Genomic DNA, 21,447 nt, shown 5'->3' on the forward strand with positions numbered 1-21,447 from the left:
AAAAAAAAAAAAAAAAAGAAAGGTATCTTATGTTGATTTTGTTTTAGAACAAGCTGACTAGCTGCAATTGAGGTTAATTGACCTTTATAATGGATACACAGGACAGTGCTAAATCTGTATACATAAACTGCAAGTTTATTTGATAGCAAATTGTGTTAATTGACATTCATTGTGCATCTTTCTGTTGTTTATTGCTAGTTGCTCATGTGAATAGTTTGTTGATATTACAGATAGGACAAACATTTGTTTCAGATAAATAGGATTTTCAGTYGAATAGGTTTTAATTAAATGATCCCCTGTATTCAATTTTGAAACTATGAAGTACTGTACAGTGTGTACCTAAACCTCTTATCTAGGATCTTATATTGTTGAATCATGTCTCACACAAATGCATTTATTTTTGTCAAATAATGCTTAATTTCTCTGCCAGTTGGGCAAGATTTAGGTCTTCTGCCAGAGTAAACAACAAAATTACAGTGCTGAAGGACTGAATTTGTGCAAGAATGATCGGTGACTGGTCTGGGTATGCTCATGCACAGGTGCTGTTCTGCTGCACACTCGGCCATCACAGACCTCACTGACCACAGCTGTAGGGCTGACCCATTTAGCTGCAGCCTTCATGCTTTTCRCAACACACAATGTTTCTGTTACCTTAACTAAGTGCTAAATATATCCACAAATTCAGCCCAGACCAGTCCATTCTCCCWTTTTTGTTTCTAACAAAATTAAACTGCAGCTGAAAGTCACTGGTCACACAGGCCTGTCCACTGATGATGGCTTCCTCTCCACTCTGAAAGCAAAATGTAAAAGCAACCCCTCCAAAGCCTTTTCYAGGTCACAAAACACGTTTTTCTTAACCAAGTTAAAAGAAGCAAAGATTGCTATTCCATTTTGTGTGAAAAATAAAGGAGAACTTAAGACAGGTAGATGTCCTGCAGGCAAGTACATACAATTGAGTGGTGCACAGCTATTAGTTAGCTGTTATGATCTCTTAGCTCCTTCTGATACTTCAGCACTCTCTTTAAATAGCCATGKAGCTCAGAACATCAATAAGGAAGTATTTGCTGTACATTTTTACCACAGRGACATTTAAAGAGAAATAACTGTTCTCGAGTAAGTTGCATTTTATTTTAATATGCCAGTGTAAATGATGACAGTCATTCACCTCTTATATTGGAGATGAGAGCAAACTTAGGAAGCAAAGTAGTTAGGTAATATACWGAGAGATTTCTGTAAAAGAGTGCAGGCTCCTCGGTTTTGCTGTATTCATTTTTCTCTAAAGTGTTTTTTTCCCCACATGAGTGGCTTTCTATTTCCACTTCTTTTACATTTGCACTCTCTAAAGTCTAAGGTTATTGCTGATAGTATTTTGAGAAGTGCCATCCCTGGAGGATGTTTTTTTGATAGGCAGTGAGGGACTGCTCTCAAACATGATGGTGAACATTTTAGAGAGATTTGTGACACAGTGTGCATCACAGGCACAACACCTGGTTTCTTTTCAAAGAAAAGTAGCAAAAGGCTGGGGCCTGGTTTCTGTCTCTGGCTGAGCTAACCACAAAAATTGAAATGACCATCTCAGACCCACCAAGCCTATCACAGACCTCCTCCCACCTATGTCCTCTTTCTAGAGAATACATATTTCCCTGGATACATAATTCATGTTCATTTCAATAACTGCTGTTTATGCATACATGATGCAACTCTGTAGATTGACCAGTTGTGTTTCCCTGAATTTAGTATTAGTATTAAAAWATTCGTATTTTCCAGTCCCTTTTGCCTATGTGTTTCTAGTGATGTTTGTTGGCCTTTCCTAGACAGGAGAAAATACAAGTTTTGATACCACTTGTATTGGTCTTTCAGTGAAAAGTCCAGCCCTTTTTTCTAGGATCAGGTAATCATAGAATCATAGAATGCTTTGGGTTGAAATAAACCTTATAGATCATCTATTCCAATCCCTTGCCATGGGCAGGGAMACCTTTCAGAGKAGCAGGGTGCTCAGAGCCCCATCCAACCTGGCCTTGAACACTTCCAGGGATGGGGCAGCCACARCTKCTCTGGGAACCTGTGCCAGGAACTCATCACCCTCATTGCAAATAATAGTTTCCTGATCTTAAATTTAAACCTACTTTGGGTCAGTCTGAAGCCATTGCCCCTTGTTGTGTCGCTCCAGGCCCCTAGAAATAGTCCCTCTGCATCATTCTTGTGGGCTGCTTTCAGATACTGGAAGCCTGMAATCAGTTCACCCCGAAGCTTTCCCTTCTCAAGTCTGAACAATCCCAGCTGTCCCAGCCTTTCCTCCTAGCARAGCTGCTCCATCCCTSTGATCCCCTSRRTGCCTCCTCTGGATTCTCTCCAGCAGCTCCATGTCCTTGCTGTGCTGGGAGCCCAGAGCTGGGTTCAGTTTAAGGGTTGACAAAGTCACTGGCTTTTGTCAGCCCACAGCAGGGATTCCAGCCTGTTCCTGCAGCAGGAATTCCAGCCTGTTCCTGCAGCAGGGATTCCAGCCTGTTCCTGCAGCAGGAATTCCAGCCTGTTCCTGCAGCAGGAATTCCAGCCTGTGCCAGTGCTCTGGCCAATCCTCAGGACTTCAGAGGCAGAGGAGGAGCTGCAGGCTGACGGATTCATCAGGTGATGCTGTGGTCATGCAAACTGAATGCTCTWTACAGCCATTTCATAGACTCTTGTGTGTTCACCTGAGTTGCAGGAAAAAATCTGATTATTGCCTACCAGGAACTGAGGATCAGGGGCACAACTGAACCTCAGGCAGGAACTCCTAAACCAAAGGAATATCCTTGTACCATCCTATGTCAAATATTCCAGGAACTGCACAAAGAGTGTCACTGCACAAAGCGGTGCTACAACATACACAGCCAGCAGACATCAGAGCAWGATGCAAATAATCTCTTCAGAGGCCAAAAGCTCATCTTTGAGCTGTGAAAAAGAGGCAGACTTTGCCATGCTGTTACTAGACATGTTGAGACTACTTGTCTCTGATGTGACAAAAGGCTCAGGCATCTGTGACAATGTGACTCAGTGGCACAACTGCCATCAAAGCTGCCAAYGTGACCCAAGGCACTGGGTCAGTCTGTGGCACGTCTTCCTTTACCTGTTGACCACAGATTTGTGCATTTGTGTGGGCAGAAAGAACTGTACTGACCTCGACTTGATGGAAAAGCTGATTTCCAGGCAAGGGGCAGGTTGTACTCATCCTGTGAGCACAGTGACATCTGGAAACTGGCCTGCCTGTTTCACAGCACCCTTTTATCCTTTTATTCTTTCAATATTGCCTTGTTATCTCTGCACCAGCCTTCTTTACAAGASGGTCTACCAGTGTGATGCAGCTCCGTGACAATGCCAGAAATTATTTTAATTGCCACTAAGTGGGAGAAAGTGCTACACTATAAAGGCACCTTTATGTCACAGCTGATGAGCTGTGGGCTYCCTCACATCACAGGCTGGGCACTCTGGTAGAACTGGTGAAGTACAGCATGGAAAACTGGGTGGTAAAGTGGGCGGAAAATTGGCTGTTCTGCTGGGCTCGAGGTTGTGGGAGTGCTGCAGAGTCCAGCTGGCAGGCTGTAGCTGGTCGAGTTCCTCAGAGATGAAACTTCTGCAGAATTTCCACAGGTCTGCCCACATTCTGCCCTGTGCTTCCTGTGCTCACTGGCACCTCAGCAAAATGAAAGCAAATCCCTCCTTGCTGGTAGTCCCTTGGCTGCTCCATTTCTGCACTCTGGTTTTTAGAAGTGTTGTTACAAACTCTGGAGGGCAGGATGCTGCCTCTTGGGGTCTGCAGGCTCGTTCCAGTGGCTCKTAGGGCTGGGGCTGGCACTCAGCTCCCCTCTCTGCGGGTAGAGCAGYCCTCCTTTGTCATGATGGCACTCAGACGGCGCTGAGCACGGGGCAGAGCTGTTAAACTCTTCACCTTGACCAGAGGTGGTTTTACTTGGGGCAGGACAGGGCCTGCCAGCAGCTGAATTTTTGTGGGGGCCAGCAGAGTGTGTCTGAGCTGTGGCTTTGTGCTGTGGCAGCAGCAGCACACGTGTCAATAGTCAGGCCTGGGGAAGCTGCTGCACCTGCACCACAGCCTGTGCAGGAAATCCCCGCTGCCTGAGGGCTACAAGGGCTGCCCTCCKCAGGGTTCGGTTCATACTGACTGGCTTTGCATCTTCTGTAACTGCAGGGAACTGGCTTCAAGAAAGAGAAATGCAAATTGCAAATGTTTTAGTCCTCCTGAGTTGTAGAGGAAGGGTTCTAAACATGAGAAGGGACGTGACACTACTGAGCAAGTGAYGGAGAGGAGCAAAACCTCTACTGCTTTCTTCTCTTCCCGATCTCTGGGACATTTTACAGGTTACTCAAAAGTAGCCCAGATCTCCACCAGTCATTTTTCCAAGAGTTCCTAGAAACACCTTTTATTCAGATTACCCAGCACTRAAACCAGTTGGAGAAATACTTCTGCTATTACAAACATGATCATGAACAATGTGATTAACAAGACTAGTGAGAGACAAAATAAAGTTGGGTCTGCTTCTTGTAGGAAACACATTGTTTTCTTAGTGGCACAAAATTTCCTCTTTTTTTTTTTTTTTTTTTTTTTAGAACAGTGTGAGAGAGCAGAAATGTCTCAGTTTGACATCTAATCTGCTCTGCCTTTGCAGGAAGTTAGAAAAGTCTCGAACAAGCATTCTGTTGATATATTTTTCTAAATAAGAAGCCCTTTGGACAAAGCCTTAGTGATTAGAGAGTGCAGTGGTTACAGCTCATGTCAGCTAGTTAACCTTCATTCCCAGCTAGTTAACCTTACACYTCTATCCCCTTGCCATCAGCCCAGAGTTTAACTCCTGTAAAGCAAAGCTGCTGTTGGGTGTTTTGCTCAGTTGAAAGCTTTGCCTGTCTCACTCCAAAYAGCTACAGAGGCCTGTTTTCATTTGCAAACCTGTGCAAGTTAACATTTCTCAGAGTATTTATGTCAGGGCACAGCTCTGCTCTCTGGTTGTTAGTTCTTGACCCAGCTAACTTGTAACTGTTTCTGACAGTCACAATCATATTTAAGCTCACCTYGACATATTTTTACAGCTTCAGCAGTGTTACAGATGTCTGGGTAGAACCTGAACACTAAGTACCTCTGCCACAAAAGCCAAAAGATAATCCCCTTTTGAGAGGAATTCAGGCTGAATTTAGTCCTTCTCTAGAATGAGGAGATGATAGAAGCCAATCCAAATCCATTATTTCAGAAGTCATATTCAGTAATGTCAGTACTGCATGTCATGACACACTGCTGGTTAGAAAAGAAACAAATACAGTGCTTGATACAAGCTCTCACATCCTTCATCCCACCAAGGGTTCTGCAACCCCACCATCACTATGGGGTCATTGCTGCAAAATGATGACATTTGTTGCTGGTATGAAAACTCATTTAAAACCAGAAACAAATTGTAGTAGCTCTCTTTCTGGTTTATTTTTCCAAACAGAGTTTATTTACTGCAAATCTTTGAAACCTGATGTTTAATGCAGTTTTCTAAAATTGCAATTTTTATACTGCAGTCTTCAAAGCAGATCTGTGTATTAGGAATCTGACCGCAGCAGTCATTTAATAAGTCATGAAAAGTACAGGAAACACTTACATTGGGGAAAAGTAAAAGAAAGGGAGAAAAGTTTTCCATTTGTTTATAGCTTCTTCAGAAATACTGTTTTTGGGGCAGAACTTTCCATGCTTCATCTCTTCTGAAGGTGATTTTCTTTCAAATTGTCAGCAACATGTGGAAACTTCTTAACATAAATGCAAAATGCCTTAAATTATGAAAATTGTGTGACTAATGAGTGAGCAAAAAGTCCCTCTATTGATTTGATACACAGATTATTATGCATGCTAAAAATGCTCAGTGGAGTTGCTATTTACTGTTACTCTCTTGGAAGAGAGCAGTCTTTGAAATGTAATGACCACATTAAAAATCAAGTAGTTTTTAAAGGGCTTAAACACATTATTCTGTTTATTATTGAAGGAAGTATTCTAAAGACAGGCAGTTAAAAGGGTATTCCAGTGTGAAATATACTGGGAGAAGACAATAAAATCTCGTATGAAAGACAATCATGCACAATAACCATGTTAGCTTCTGAATTTTGTACACAAAGAAATACTCTAATAACAAACCTCACACCACACACAAAAGGCAACATCTTCACAAAAAGTTATCAGAAAAGCATAGCATTTGATCCTGATTATTTTTTTCTCTGAGCTTGCATTCTCTGCGTAATGCTTGGGACAATTGAGAACAGGTGTGAAAATAACCATAAAAAAATTGCCACTGCAAAAGCCATTCGGATGGCTCTGTTCTTCCACAAGAAAAGGAACGCAGAGAACTGAATTCACATTCACCTTTYAGTTCTCTCATGCCTCCAGGGAAAAGTACAGGAAATTATGGGCTACTTTAGAGCTCATTTTGGAGAAAAGTGGTGTGAAACAGCTTTAGTATTAATGAGAAATGGCTTAGTACTTTTCAAAGTAGGGTATGACTGTATCCGCTTTTTTATTATGACGATATATCAAAGAAAATACATTCTGTACACAAATCAGCAAAACACAGATGGAAATAGAGACAATGTGATTTATCCATATATTTTTAAAATAAATATGTACAGTATTTACATTTTGAACTGTCCCAGAAATGAACATCTCCAGATTATGAACCTAAAAAATTCTCTATTGTTACAGAAAATGCATTTGCTGTACAAATATTTATAAATACTTTTGTATAAACTTTTTTTTTTTTTAAATATCTGTGGATTCATTGAAAAGAAAAAGGTGAGAAATTCCTATTATCAACTAGCATTTCGCTATCAAGTGTCCACGTATTAAACAGTTTAAAGCATCATGGATCAGATAAAAGTAGATTTTCAGTGTTGACAATATTCTGTGTTCTGCTTCCATGCTGTTGCACTGACGAATGTGATTGTCTTTTCTGAAAATCTGCAGAAAAGCAGCAGGACCGAATCAGTTTGACTCACTGATTGTTATTGACTGCACCATGTCAGACAGGGCTTCTGGGTCTGCTTCTTCTTTACCATTATCTGAATTTTCTGATGAGATGTAACAGCCGGAATCTCTTGGACAGTCATTTAACTGTGATTTGTCAAAGCTCTGGTGAGAGCTTAAGTTCTGAGTCTCCTGACCTCCCTCACTGTTCTGCTGTTGTTCAACTAGAAGAGGAAAAAAAAGAAAGAAAAACTTGTCAAAATAAGTACCTTGGGAAAGAGTTGAGACAGCAGCATGACTGATCTTGAAGAACTTCGGAAAYAGAGCTGGTGATCTACACGACTAAATATATTTTTTCCATCAGAAACAGAAACCTCAGTGTGAGAGAATTAAAAAGATGATTACTTAAGCGTAACAAGTTAATGCTGAGGTTGATCTTTTTCCTTCTGGATGTTTCTCAGGTGCCATTCMCAGCAGGGATGGCGCCATTCCTCCTCCTGTGCTCGTGTATCCCTGGATGAATCCCTGTTTATAACWCATTGCTCTGCAGGTTTGTGACTTTGGAGAGCAGCCTCCAGCCCCTGAGGTGCTCTGTGCAGGGAGAGAGAACGTGCTGGCCCTCAGAAGTGTTTGGCACGAGGATGTGGTAACCAGCTTTTCTAAAGCTCTGAGAGCTTTTCAGCACGAGTGGGTGGCTGATGGAAACTTCCTAAGCTTAGCTTGATATCCAAAAGGTTATTTTCCAAAACACAGAGACCTCACAGGAAGCTAAGATGCCTCACTTCTGCTGCATGGTTTTTGAACACTCTTACAAGACTGAGTAGAAGCAAATTATCTTGCAAATAATTTGTCCTTGTTTAGCTACTGTATGACTAATCTATTCAAATGAAAAAATCTGCAACTTGTAAGAGTATCAACAGACCTCTCAAGAAAAGCTCAAGGAAACGTGTCATGTGTTTTCGTGACTTTTCGTGTTTACTTGTATTTCATGACTCTAACACGTACTGGTTTTAAATATCCTGTTCATGTTTTCTGGCTGTGAAGTACATGTTTACTCGCAGTAAATAAATACTTTAAGAAAATAAACTGTAAAATATAAATCTTTCCCTTTGCTACTTTTTTTCTTGTGCTGTTATCARCCTCCTGTAGCCATAGTTTTACTTCAAACTGTGTTTGGCTTTCTGAATAAAGCAAACTGAACACATTTCAGAAGAAACAGATGGTTTTACTCCATGTTTTCAGTCCTTCAGAAAAATAGTACCTTTTTGCTTTTATRAAGAAATTTCCCTTCTTTCACTTGATTTGTTACTCCATGGTTAAATAGTTCACTTTGGATCTTTAGTCATATTTAAGCTGTCTCAATACAAGTTCAGGCAGAAGGGCAGTCCTAAGATATGAAGGATTTAATGCTGTGTCAAAATCTAAATCTATTTTAGTTCCTAGAATTTTAAATCTCCACAAAGAAAATTCATACCGACTTTTCTTTCAATTGTTGGAAATCGTAACATTTAGTAAAATGGGAAAGATTTTAAATTTGATTTTTTCTATATTGTATTGAATAACAAAGAATAAATTAGAAATGAAAAACTGAAATGTTTCACCCTTTTAGAGCAAAATGGAACAGCGGGAGAGTTTCTTCTGAGACCTTTTTCATTGTGTGAGATTTCAACAAGCTTATTTCACAAAGCATTTTGATAYATGGAGAAATATTTTGAGGTCTTGATGGAAGTCTTGTAGATTTGTTTGGCCTGATTAAATCTGTTTAATATTTTCTAACTTCCAGTTGCCTAAAAAAATTGGAAAAACAAATCTGATTTTTAAAGAAAATAATCCAAAGTCTCAACTTAGTTATTTTTTGAATAAAGTCTAAGGGTGTAGGCATAACCAGATGTATTTAGAAGAATAATAAAAGTAATTACTTTAAATATTTTGCAAGGAATAAGAATTCCACCTTGTTCCCAAATAAATTAACAGTTAATTGCACTTGCGTGAAGGAGTACACGTTGCAGCAGATTTAATTGATATCTGTAACTGTTTGATCTCCTTCTCACTTTACAGAACACAGTTTGTCATGTCAAATGTTATCTCTCTCTTTGCAGGGAAAATATTTGATCATGTAGGCTCCAATTGATTTCTGATTGRAGTCAGGAAGGAATTACAAAGGCATCACCCCGGTAAAGGTATTCCCGCTCTCTCAGCAGCCACAGAAGCATTCAGCACAAACACCAGCGATGCCCCAGTAAAACCTGATCCCGAGTGAGTCTGTAGCTGCCCCCAGCACCATCCCATCCCATCCCATCCCACCCCACCAGGGCAGAGGGAACCCGGGCTGTGCAGCACCAGGACCGTCCCCCCTAATCCCCTCGGCCGCCTAAAGCCGCTCGCTGCCTTTTCATCTGCTCCAGCATCATCTGCTGCCCTGGCAAGCTCTGACCTAAAAAGTGTTAATCCTGTTTACATTTTCAAGGTCAGAGGGGAGCCTCCCTCCACTTTGTTTGTTTTACAATGGCAAGAAGACTGAGTAACCAGTGGATTAAATGGAAAATGCAGTCTCAGTCACTGTATTAGTGCCTTGTAACTAGTTGTCTACATAATCTGAGTGATGCCTGGGTGAACAACAGATCCTAATTTTTTTTTTAATCAATATCTCCCTAGTGTGTTTCAGAAAAAAATTCACAGAAATCCTGGAACTGAGAATTCTTTTTTTTTTTTTTTAAGCTGAATTTAGGTCAGTTAGGAAAATAAGTAAAAGACATACAAATGTATAAAACTTCCTGTAACACTAGTTGGGTTTTCTTACATGAAAAACTGAAAASTGGAAGTATTCAGGTGTTTGAGACAGTAAAAATGTTATATTTTCTGGTTTTCATTCTAAGCAGAAAAAGTTGGAAGAACACCCCTCCCCATCCATTTTTAAGAAGAAAAGACTAAAAGCAAACTTTGATGCCTTTTTTTTCTCTTTAAAGCAACCTTAAATATTATGCAGTAACTACTAAACTGTTTGAACAGGATACTGAGTATTATAAATATACATAGCATGCAATTTTAGAAGTTGTTTTGTGAGAAAAGCAAAGCAATTTTTGCTCTTTTTCTTTCCTTTTCTTTTCTTTTTTTTCTTTTTTAAGCTCTTGGCTCTTCTACTCAGTTTCCTGAAGTAATTTCTCTACATGGTCAAGTTCCACATTAAGAAAGGTGGGTTTGCTGCCTTAATCTTTTGGACATCAGAAGAAAGCTACRCTGCACAGAAAACAGGAATTGATAAAATTAAACTGCCGTTAGATGTTGCGGAATCATCAGAAATAACTATCTTATCAACAAATGGAAGTCCTATCATTTTTCTACAGTAAAGCAGTTTCACATAAGATAAATGGCTCTCAGTCACTGTTGTCTATGATATGGCCAGAAGAGCCCAAGATATGCATCATTTTGACACATATATTCCAGTACTCCTTTGGACGGTAGGATTATATTCAGACTTCTGAAAAAAAAGGGAGCCCTTTAGCCTTGGTAAGAGATGTGTGATGCATCTCTTATCTTCCTCCTCACTGTTTAGAYCTTTAAAATGAGTTTTTGTTATTCAATGACTTAGATGTGCAGGACACGTGCAGGGATAGATTTCTTTTTTCCTTCACCAGCGCTTTTCCCCTTTGTAATGAGGTTAAAGTCCTGATTAGGGAAGCATTTTAAGCTTGGGTTTAGGGGAAATTCAGCTCAAGACTGCACAGAGGTCACACTGACTCTTGTGAGTTTATGTCAGTTTAAACCTGATGAGTGGCAGGAGGCTTGGATTTTGTCTTGGACCAAAAGAAGGAAAACTTCTTGTGTTGTTGTTTCTGGCCACTGGTCCTTGCCCTGTCACTGGCCCCACTGAACAAAGCGAGTCCTGGAGGATGAAACCAGACCTCCTACGTGTGTACACAGCCCMTGTATCACAGACCATCTAAGTGTGAAAAGGAAAGGGGATCTCACAAATATCAAACTTAGAAAGGATCATTTTGAAGCAGTAAAGGGAGGCAATTCTCAAGACGCAGAGAAACCTGAAGTGGTTTGTGCAATACTTTGGGTAYTCAAAAGACAAAATATTTTGCAGATATTTACAAATATACAGTAGTGCACTCACTGAAATCAGTGGCATAGCTTTTGTGAGAGAGAAGTTATTGAATAGATGTGAGAACTTGGGGTGAAAAAAAGAAATGTGAAGCTTCTTTTTTTTTATCTAAAATCTGGAAGCAAACAGATGTGCCTGGAAAAAAAAAGTTGAAAAATGCTAATAGTCATGCAAAGATGAGCTTCCTTGGGAAATCTGGCAATATTATGTCCAGGCCAATGAGTTGTAGCACAGTGCAGAAGGGGAGRTTGTCTTTGAGCACTGTTTGACCTTGACAGGATACTGTGTGATCCCATGTACGTAAAGGGACTGCCCAGTGTGAAATGGCACTTGTGGAGCTCGATTCTTGTGTTAGGAATGTGACTGAGAACTGGAAGTTGTGTCCTTATTTCCTGTCTTGTTGTCCGAGTGCAATACATAAAGAACAAACCTTATCTGGTATTGGTAGTGGAATTTACAGTATAATCTGCCCTGAAATATGAAGAGTAAACTGAGGAAATGGATTTGGGGAGATAAGTGTAAAATATTATCCCCAAAATTGCACATATTCACCTTTTGGGGCTTTTTTTTCCCATAAAATGAACTGTGTACACATATCTAATGGAAGTCTAATTCTTCTTTAACTCAGAATAGCTTTGGACTAGTGTAACCCACTGGACTTCAGGGATGAACCTCTTGATTTAAATCATCTAAGTGAGGAGACAATCAAGCCTATTTCGCACACACAAAAACGTGTGTCCTGGGAAACGGTCAAGAGAAAAGTTCCAAATTTCTTTTATTACTTTATTCATTAACCATCCAGCAACTGCCTCACTTTAAAAATAGCATCCTACAAAAGCACAGACATCCATCTCCTGTCTAGAAGCCATCTGGGAGAAGAATAGAAAGCTATTWAGAAATACTTTATGAAAAAGACTTTTTTTTTCCCACAGCCATGAATTCATGGAAACCAAGAATTTTGCCCAAATACATAGGTCTGATCAACTCATAGAAAATCTAAAAKGATATCTGAGATCTGGGGGAAGGTCATGAGGTGCTTAAAAGTCCTTGCAGTTGTAGGATAGCCCTTCGTTGTGAAATACTTGAAGATGATGAATTTAGGTCTGGACTCCCAGGAAAGGTAGAAAGAAGATAGAGCAGTACTAGGAAAAAAATCTGCTTAAAAAAACACTATGTGGTAGCATTTTCTAAATAAAACTTACTTTTTAATTCATGGTATAAGATGGGTAAAATTTTTCCTTTCAAATTCATTCAGGTCTAAATAGAATGTAAGATTAAAACAATGTCACTGCCAGAAATCCTATATTTTGTATGGCTTTAGGAAGCATTAATGTGGAAACTACTGCTGCAGTTAGAAAACTGAATAAATGTCTTTTCTGCAAAATTAATTATACACCACAAGTACATGTTATGAAGAAATTACTTAGTATAACATACAATAAATGTGAAGAAAAAGCCAAKGAATGAAAAAGAAATTAAAAGCCCTGTAAAAACCTCTGGACATCTCACAAGATCAGATTTCACATTAAAGAAATATGAAATCTTGGTTTTACTACCAAGGATGTTCTACTACTAGGAGGATCTAGTAAAATGAGGCTGTGTTCCAGCACATTTGTCTGTTTTGAATAATATAATTTACAAAAACTCAGAAACCCTTGTATTTCAACTCTGGGCTACACCTGACCCTTCATCCATTAATCAAACATGTACTTCATGGAAACATGAATGGAATGAAGACATGGAAGTCTTCTCAGCTCTGTGAGAAAGATGGGTTTGGAACAGTAAATGCAGTCTATGGCCTTAGCTTACTTTTTTTCATAAAGCTTATTAAAAAAGTGAACTTTTTACCTGCCGAAATTCTATCTAGAATACCCTCGGCCTGTAAACAGATTACTTTGTAGCTGTGGGTAATTATGCAGCTCACTTCTAAGCAATGCACAAAATCAATTTTAATTAAAAAATCATTTATGCTGTACTGAGCCATGCCCATTTAGGAAAAAAAAATATTGACCCAGGAAAGTTCAGTCCTGATGCAGAATTCACTTTCACAGTAGCACCCAGCTCTTTCAACCCAATTTTCCAATGTGACTGACAGAAGGACAAAGAGGTCAAATGATTCCTATAACGTCAAACTCATGCTGAGCTTATCCCCAAGATCATCTTGACGCCTTGTCTTTTGTTATAACAACTTAACAGATAGCTTCTATCCATTTTAGTCTYTAGGATCCTCCTTTTTAGCACAGGTTGTTCAATCCTGTCCTTACCAGTCACGTGACAAACGCTCTGATCCTTTCGCAACCAGACAAGRCAAGGATTTGATTCAGCCCTGATGCAAGATTCAAACTAGGACAGTATTTATTCATGGCTTACCTTAAAATATACATAAGTCTTACGAAACTCAGCTAGACTTAAAGGAATGCTTGCAGCTGGCATGGCATTTAAAGATGTTGTGGTTCTGGTCTCCTGAGAATTCATTAATTCTGGGAAAATTATTTGACTGAATTTGAATACTGGAAAGATTYGTTCTACCTATCTAAAGTGCATGTGAAACAAATACTCATTTCACCTCTTGAAATAAGACTACAGTGTCATCACTGATTTTGAAGCATAGACCACTTTATAAGATTTAATGTTATTATTCCCAGAACTGTTACAAGACTTTGAACTATKGGATTACCATGCAGATAACATCATGGGCACTGTTTTGCCTGGAGAAGTTACTTAATCTTATGTTGCCAGTATGGGAAAAACCCAATGTGGATTATAAAGGTAAATTTATTAATTTTCAGTGTATGGGACATGTAAGAACCTTGTTAGGTTTGGTCCTTGCAGAGGACTATGTAGAATATTAAGTGTTAAGACGCCTTCAGAAAAGAGGTTCAGTATTGAAAGCTGCTTGCTCTGCTTTTTTAACTCCATGAACATAAACAGCAAACCATATTCTCACCACTACAGAATAGTTTGGTTCTCCTGTGGTCTGTTAGAAACTGTTATGTGTCGGTTTGGCTTTCACACTGATGCGAAGCTGCAAAATTACAGTCTAACATTTTTCTTTATGATTTTTCTGGTGTTAAATATTAAAAAACATTCACAATAAAAGGTGCAGAAAGCACAACAAAGCTGGTTCCCACAAAGAATACACCATGCTCAGTATATGTGACACATATACATAATTTTCAGATGATTTCCAGGTAGATCTCTGCAACAGAATTCCTGAAAAAMCCCTTTTTCTTCAAGAAKTCACTCTTTCAATTGTTTTTTCTACATAGACAGCCCTTCAAGAGTTCTTTTCAAACCTGTCATCTTGCAAAGCTACAGACCAGAAAGAACTTCTGAACCTGGAGGGCAAAGAAAACATTTCTAACGCCACTCCAACATGTTTGCAAGAGCCTTACCTTTCCCTGGAAGCTGAATAAGAGCAGAACAACTGAATGTACAAATGGGCTTCCAAAAAAAGCCCAAACATTCAGCAAGAAAATTGAAGGCTGCCTACCTACYGAGGAGATAATAACTGGATGTGTGACAAAAATTGATATTAAAATTTCCCAGGAATACATTTTTCCTTCTCTCCCTTTCCTATGCTTCTCAGTTGCAAGTGCACATTTGATGATACAACTGTTCAGCATAGGGGGGAATATGCACAAACATTAATGAAGACAAAAACATCTCCTGTTTTGAGTGCCTAATTAAATAGATGCTCAGCTGTAGTTTCTACAAAGTTGACATAAATTATTCAAAACCTGAAAAGTCAGACTGGAAACACCATTCAAATATCAGAAGAAAAGGTTTTTCTGTTCCATATCCTAGTTTTTCCACTCCCAATGAAAGGAAACAAGTGAAAAAAATATAATGGTGAGCAAGACATGTGCATATACACACCCCATGTGTACACCTCTTGGAAACTCACCTGAAACACAAGTTAGATTAATTTTGACAGAAGAAAGCAGACCAGCTATTAGTGGGTTTTTGGTTGACTTTTTTTTTTTTTTTTTTTTAATAATACCTTCCCACAAGAAAAAGCTAATTTGGATAAGGATTTAAGTGTGAGATGAAGTTAGGGAAGAACAAATCTGTAATTACTTGTAGAATGTTGTTTAAAAAAATTAAAGAAAATTCTTTGCTGGAGCTGTTTGGAATAAGCTCTGTTTTGGTTAAGAGACTAAGGCATATGACTCTTAACAAATCTCACTTACTGTCACATTCCTGGAGATTTTCAATTGCTGATAACAATCTTGCCCTGTCTTCTGGGTTTGAAATATTTAATTCGATCAGGTGGCTGTCCTGTAGATCCTTTAAGTCCTCTAGAGTTTCATAGCCATTTAGCAAGAGGGTTGAGGCATATTCCTACAAAAGCAAACAAGCAAATCATCCCATGAAAACAAGCACTATATTTAGTAGAGGAATAGGCAGAATTTCACTTTTACTTTTTGGCCAGGTTGAAAAGGGCTCYATTCTCCAGTCTGACTGACTCACCTTTGGCAGAGGTGGAGAGCAAGAGGGGRCAGAGGCAGAGATGCCTGGAAGTCCTCCTGGCCATCCCAGCCTGTAGAACAGTCCAGCGGCAAACTGGACCAGGGCAGACCCTGTCAGGARTTATTTAATCTGCTGAGCGTCTGGATTTTGTGGGTCACTCCCACACTGGGCCCAGGAGGGACTCTGAGGAATGGAGTGCTCTGGCTTTGCACAGGAGGAGCCCCTCGAGACCAGCAAGGTGGAGGAGCTGAGGGAGCCCTTGGCCCTTGAGCTGTGTCAACTCAGTACAAAACTCTGTGCATGCTCCAGGGGAAGGAGTGTTTGCATCAGCAGCAAAGCAATTACCCTTATTAAAAATGTTACTTGTAAATCATGACCTCATTACACTTTGACACTCAGTCAGGATCCAGGGTTGCAGAGAGGGAGAGGCACACCATRAGCTTAGTGCAAAACCACTCTGGCTCCCTAAAGATCACGAGAAATTACAAAYACAAATTCTCAATTTTGGCACTGGACTCAGACTGCAGCCCTGTCCCTGAAGTGTCCACAGCCACACATCTCCTRTGCTCAGGGACACAATTGCAGCCAGGCTGACCTGACAAGCCACCAGTGTCCCTGTGTGAGTGGAGTCTCCCAGCCCTGCCATGTGATGCGGTAAAATGTGGTTCTGTAAGCCGCTCACATCAGATAAAAGACAGGCACGAGGTTGCTCTGCTTTGCTTTGCTGACATCAAAACTGCTGAAAGCTGCCTTTCTCCTGCCTGTRAATGACATTCAAACCCGAGTGCACAGAAAGGGAACATTTCAAACAGAGCTGGGAAATGCGTTGGCTGACCTGCAGGTGGACGCATTCCAGGAGCTCTTGCAATGTTTTAGACTTGGTCCTTTTGCTTCCTCTGTGTGGGTTTCTCTTTCTGGGTGCAGCTTCTTCCTCCAAGATAATATCCACGTAAATGAACTTGAAATTTCCTACTTTGTTGTTCAGCATGCCAGTCCATATGCCCATGGGTGTTTTGCAGATGATATCTATGATGTCTCCTTTCTAGAAAAATAAAAAAAAGCACACCACTGCTTACACTTCTGGTTTGTTATATGTAGCTTTTCCTCTGTAGACCAAAACCAGCACTAGTCAGTGTGAACTAACTTTTTTTAATTACCTAGATTTAGTGCCTTTGCTTTTATAAAATCCCAGGAAAATAACTACAGAAAATGTATCCTTATCTCCAAACCTTTGTGAAGGAGAGGTCAGCATAAGCAGCCCCTCTGACTATTTTTGTGCTCCGCTTGGTCCCTGAAAAGGGATGGGGTTGCATCACCAGTTTTGTCATGGGCAGTGGGCATAGATTTGGCAAAAAGGAAGGGATTACTGTAAGGTTATTTTTCAAATGTGTGGCAAAGCATTTACAGAATAATCTTATTACCTAGCCTCTCAAGGGTCTTCAAAAACAGATAACAGATMTATGTGAAAGGTGGGCTCCTATACATTTTATAGTAAAATACACCGGCTACATTTCTTAAAGATAATAAAGAACATTTAACTCCCTTAACAAATAGGAATGCTAAAACAGTTGACAACACAGCTACTTCAAGGGGGCTTTTTGGTAAAGGTGTTCACTGTGACACTGTGGAAACCAAGGTCTCAGCTCAGAAAAATGGTCACTCTGAGTAATTCTCATAGTAAAAAGACTCTTACAAAGTCACCCCACACAACCTGCTCCCAGGACCTCAAAAAATGAGCCCTCTCTTCTTGGCACATAGCAGAGAAAAATGTTGAAAGCCTTTGAAGGGTTATCCAACAAATGCCTACTTTATTTGGGATGCTGTTACAAAGTTAGAAATCAAACYCAGTTTGTTAAGATGTGTTCACAGCTCCAAGACTTTCACATCTTTTCTGTTCTGGTCAAGGAACAGCAAGTCAAGTGGTCACCMTAGTTTTGGTACAAATCCAAATATAAAATTGACTGTGAGCTGGTGWCCTGGTTTAATTAGAATAAAGAGCTCAGAGCAACGAGCACATTTGAAATGTAAACTAAAATATATTTGTTTGAAGCTGTATAAGCACACATGTTATTCTACACACTCATGCAGTCGCAGGAGCTTCAGATGTGGATGCAGATAAGGATAAGACAGTGGCTCTAAGCCAAGCTGCAGAGGCACTTTGAATTCAGATTCAGGGTACTAAAATTTTGTGTGACAAATATAGGGGATTTCAACCCTAAGTATTAGTTTATAATTCCAATATACCTAATGACTAAATGACTAATTAAACTAACTAAAACAGTTAAAGTGTTTTAAGAGAAATGCCCCAGACATGGGTGGAAGTGGAGAGCAAGTGGTGAAGACCGCAAGCTCTCACGTGGGCCAGAGAGGAGGAGAGGAAGTCTGTGAGAGATACAGCTGAGGATCTGGCAAAAAGGCTGTAAAGAAGAAGAAAAGAGGCTGAAGTGTGAATAGAGTCTGGATATGAAGGCTCTTCCAAAGAGGGAAGAGAAGGCCAGATTACAGACTTGAGTAAGACATGAGTACAGACATCTGAAGGGCCAGGGGGGCCCATGTTTGTTGCTCCTCTTCCTCACTCACAGCTCAGATACCCCTGCCACGTCTGGGCTGAAGAAAGTTCATAGCTCAAAGGCAGGCCTTAAGCAAAGTCTAATGAAAAGGCAAACTGTTTTTATTAAAGGCACTGGGTGCCACTGAGCGGYGGATATATCCTGGTTGTGCCTTAGCAAACTGGGGAGACAACTTCATGTTCAATGAGATTTTATCTTCTCTTACTCCAGATTATGTATGGGGAGAGCAACACGTGTTTTACTCTGAGGAAAGCTGGGGTATGTAGGTAGATACCATGAGGAGGCACCTACCTGGAATYTGTGCCTTAAAGCCTTGAGCAGCAGGTGGCTTTGTCTGAACTAAGTCCTTACAGAAGCATTGAAAAACCTGATTGGCCTTGCTGTTCGAGTGTTCCAATGCTTCAACAGTTTAAAACTCACTATTAAATGTATTTTCACAGGTAAAAAATGCCATCCACTGGCACTGTTAGTGGGAAAGAAGGAATCCTGGTGCCTGCCTTACCTTGATTTTGAGTGAGTCGGTGTCGTAAGGGCTCGGTGTGAAGTCGGTGTGGACTTTGGCTCGGCCGCAGAAGGGGCCGTTGTAGGGCACCTCGTCATCAAAGCGCAGGCTGTCCCTGTTGCTCGTGCCATCGGAGCAGCTCGTCACCCCACCTGAGAGAGAGGCAGCTTGAGACACCCTGCACCCYGTGCCCAGACATGCAGCTCTGCACACAGCCAAGAGCAGAGTGTTCAAAACCACAGAATCAGAGGCAGAGTGTGTTCTGGTGGGTTTGACACGTTCCAGGGTAACTACATTCAATAAAAATCATGCCACAAGAGACGGGAGAAAATGGGTAGGAGATCTTTCATTAATACCTTCCCTACAGTAATCTTTTTCTGGTGATGATACTAATARTCTACACATTTTGCTTACAGACTTTTTGAAATATTACCTCTGCAGATTAATAAAATGTACCCTAAAAGTGCAATTTAGGGAATTAATTCTGCTGAACCTCTCCTGTTTATTCAGAGGAATGAAAACAAGTACTGTAGAAGTTATTTTATTTCATTCCAGAGCTAGCTGAAACATCAAAAGAACCTGCATTGCAGAGGGAAATTTTAATCTTATCAACATTTCTGCCTGTCATTTTATCCAAGTTGAGCAATAAAATATCAGCAGAGTAATTCAAGCAAATTTGAGCAAGCTCTGCAATATCCCATCCAAATATGTTTTTAGATAAGAGCAGCAGTGTGTTGGAAGTAAACTCCATATACGATTTTCACAAATCACGTCATAGAAAATGATCATAAAAATGGTTTTGTTTGAGGTGATTGCTTAAGTGCCCAGCTCCATCTCAGGGCCAGATGAACTCTAAGTGCAAATTGTCTGGACTGCAGCTCCAGTCTGCACTCAGGGCTCAGGTGGYGCCTGCAGGGTGGCACAGCAGTGTCACCAGGGATAGCTGTGCCCTGACACTCAGCAAATGTCCACAGCAGAGCAACACAGAGAGAGAGAGRTGGAGGCACATTTCCCATCAGAGACTCCTCTGCCCTCTGACCCAGACTGCCCTGATGGGGGAGGGTTTTCAGTGTGTTTCAGATGGGCTGTGTCTCCCTGCATCATGGCCTGAGACGGCCAGGTCAGACTCACATTCCAGCATCTCAGAGAGACTTTGCCCCACGTCTGCAGGGCAAAGGATGAACTCACAGCCATTCYCCCAGGAAAGGATGCTTGTGTGGCTGCACCCAGTGACTGCAAACCAGCACTACAGCAATGGTAACCCCACAAAAAAAWATTATGGCATGTATGCCAGCAACATCCCATAAATTCCATCCTAATTTTTTTCTTAAGTTGGTATTTCCACTCWTAAAACCACTCAACTTATTTCTGGAGAGAACTGTATCTACCCTAGCTGCTACCCACTTAAACAAATTACACTTTTGTCTGTCAGACTGAAGAGCTCTSTACCATCCCATTTTTGATCACCAGCTCTGATTTCACAGACGTAAACAATAACTGTATTGATTCAGTCACTGGATAAGAAGCATAGGTGTCTTGTACTTACTAGATGAGCTCTGGCCACTGTTCAGGCTATAGAGACTTTCCAAAGAGTCACTGGTTTTCAGGGAGACCTTCTCAGTGTGTGTTCCACCACCAGGATCACTGTCATCTTTTCCCTCTTCATTCTTTAACACAAAAATCAAATGTTAACCCCCAAGAAATGTATTTGAGAGAAATATTTTTTGTTTGTTTCAAAGCATCATTGGAGATTAGCTCATCAGTGTACTRAATGAAAAACTACTTGGTGAGAGAAAGCATTTTAGAAATTAGTGCCTGGTACTAACCATGCCCAACAATCACCCCTAGTGTTTTATGATCTTGGAGAAATTCCCTGTCTTGTCTCTGTCCCACTCACCTCATCCCAACCCTGCTCAAACAGCTAAGCCAGGAAGACTGCAAGACAGCATGGCAGAGCTGAAAGCTTGTAACAGGAAATTCGTMGGCAATCTGATAAGATTTTGTCTGCTTGTCTCCAGAGAAGGAAATACAGAAAAGCAGGTGAATTCTGAAGAACTGGCTGGCACAGCTGTGTTTGAGACTGAACTTGTGAAGAGGGTGTTGKCTGGGTGGCAGGCTGGGGACAGCTTGCACACACGTAGGGCACTGGTGTGTTCTAGCACCGTGCTCACCACACTGCCCAGCAAACACCCTGGCCTCAAAATCCAGTGCACTTYAGAATTAACAGGTGCATGTTTCTCTCACAAAGTCTAATGGTGTATGAAATTGGCCCCTTGAGATGATACCAATAAATCACACCTCAGGAATCACAGCCTGYTCAAAACAGTAAGATCCATATTTCAGTCTCAGGTAAGTTAGAGACGATGTAACAGATAAATGAAATAGTGATGACCTTTCAAAGGGAGGGATTTTTCAGCAGAATTCACCATGTTGCCAGTGTCTGTGATATTCTGATGCAAATGAAGCTTCCTTCAGCACATTATATTTCGGTAAAAATAAGTTATTCAGCAGTTAGATGCTGAAGTGAAGCAAAGATGATGGTACATGTGCAAAGTACAAGCACAGCTCAGGCATAGCACTGAAATGAGAATTATGCTGGTTTTCAACAAGAACTGTGCTTGTTACACCAGCCAGCAGTATAACCCATAGAWTCATCAGCAGGAGGCCAGCATTGATTGCCATCATCTCCTGCAGGAATGAAGATCATGCTACATGTGTGCGTCCAACCAGATAATCCATTGAATTTCTGTCATGGGAATTGTTACTTTAAATGTGCAGAAAGYAAATATACAAATATAATATAAGGATCATGGATTAC

The 21,447-nt window shown here is 40.5% G+C and overlaps 1 protein-coding gene across 2 annotated transcripts in view; it reads right to left on the reverse strand.

Annotated features, from left to right (window-relative positions):
- Positions 1–6,668: 6,668 nt before the first annotated feature.
- The window catches only part of SAMSN1 (SAM domain, SH3 domain and nuclear localization signals 1), a 53,324-nt gene continuing 38,545 nt past the window's right edge, over positions 6,669–21,447 (reverse strand). For both annotated transcript variants that reach the window (XM_057368595.1, XM_057368596.1), the window contains 5 exons: positions 20,176–20,296; positions 18,630–18,781; positions 16,393–16,599; positions 15,278–15,428; positions 6,669–7,200 (listed from right to left, as the gene is read on the reverse strand). In XM_057368595.1, coding sequence (XP_057224578.1) covers positions 6,995–7,200; positions 15,278–15,428; positions 16,393–16,599; positions 18,630–18,781; positions 20,176–20,296 — 837 coding nt within the window. In that variant the 3' untranslated portion in view covers positions 6,669–6,994. The remainder of the gene's footprint in view (positions 7,201–15,277; positions 15,429–16,392; positions 16,600–18,629; positions 18,782–20,175; positions 20,297–21,447) is intronic.

This window comes from Malurus melanocephalus, unplaced genomic scaffold, assembly GCF_030028575.1.
Source record: "Malurus melanocephalus ecotype Western Australia unplaced genomic scaffold, MMel_1.1 scaffold_95, whole genome shotgun sequence".
Taxonomy (NCBI): domain Eukaryota; kingdom Metazoa; phylum Chordata; class Aves; order Passeriformes; family Maluridae; genus Malurus; species Malurus melanocephalus.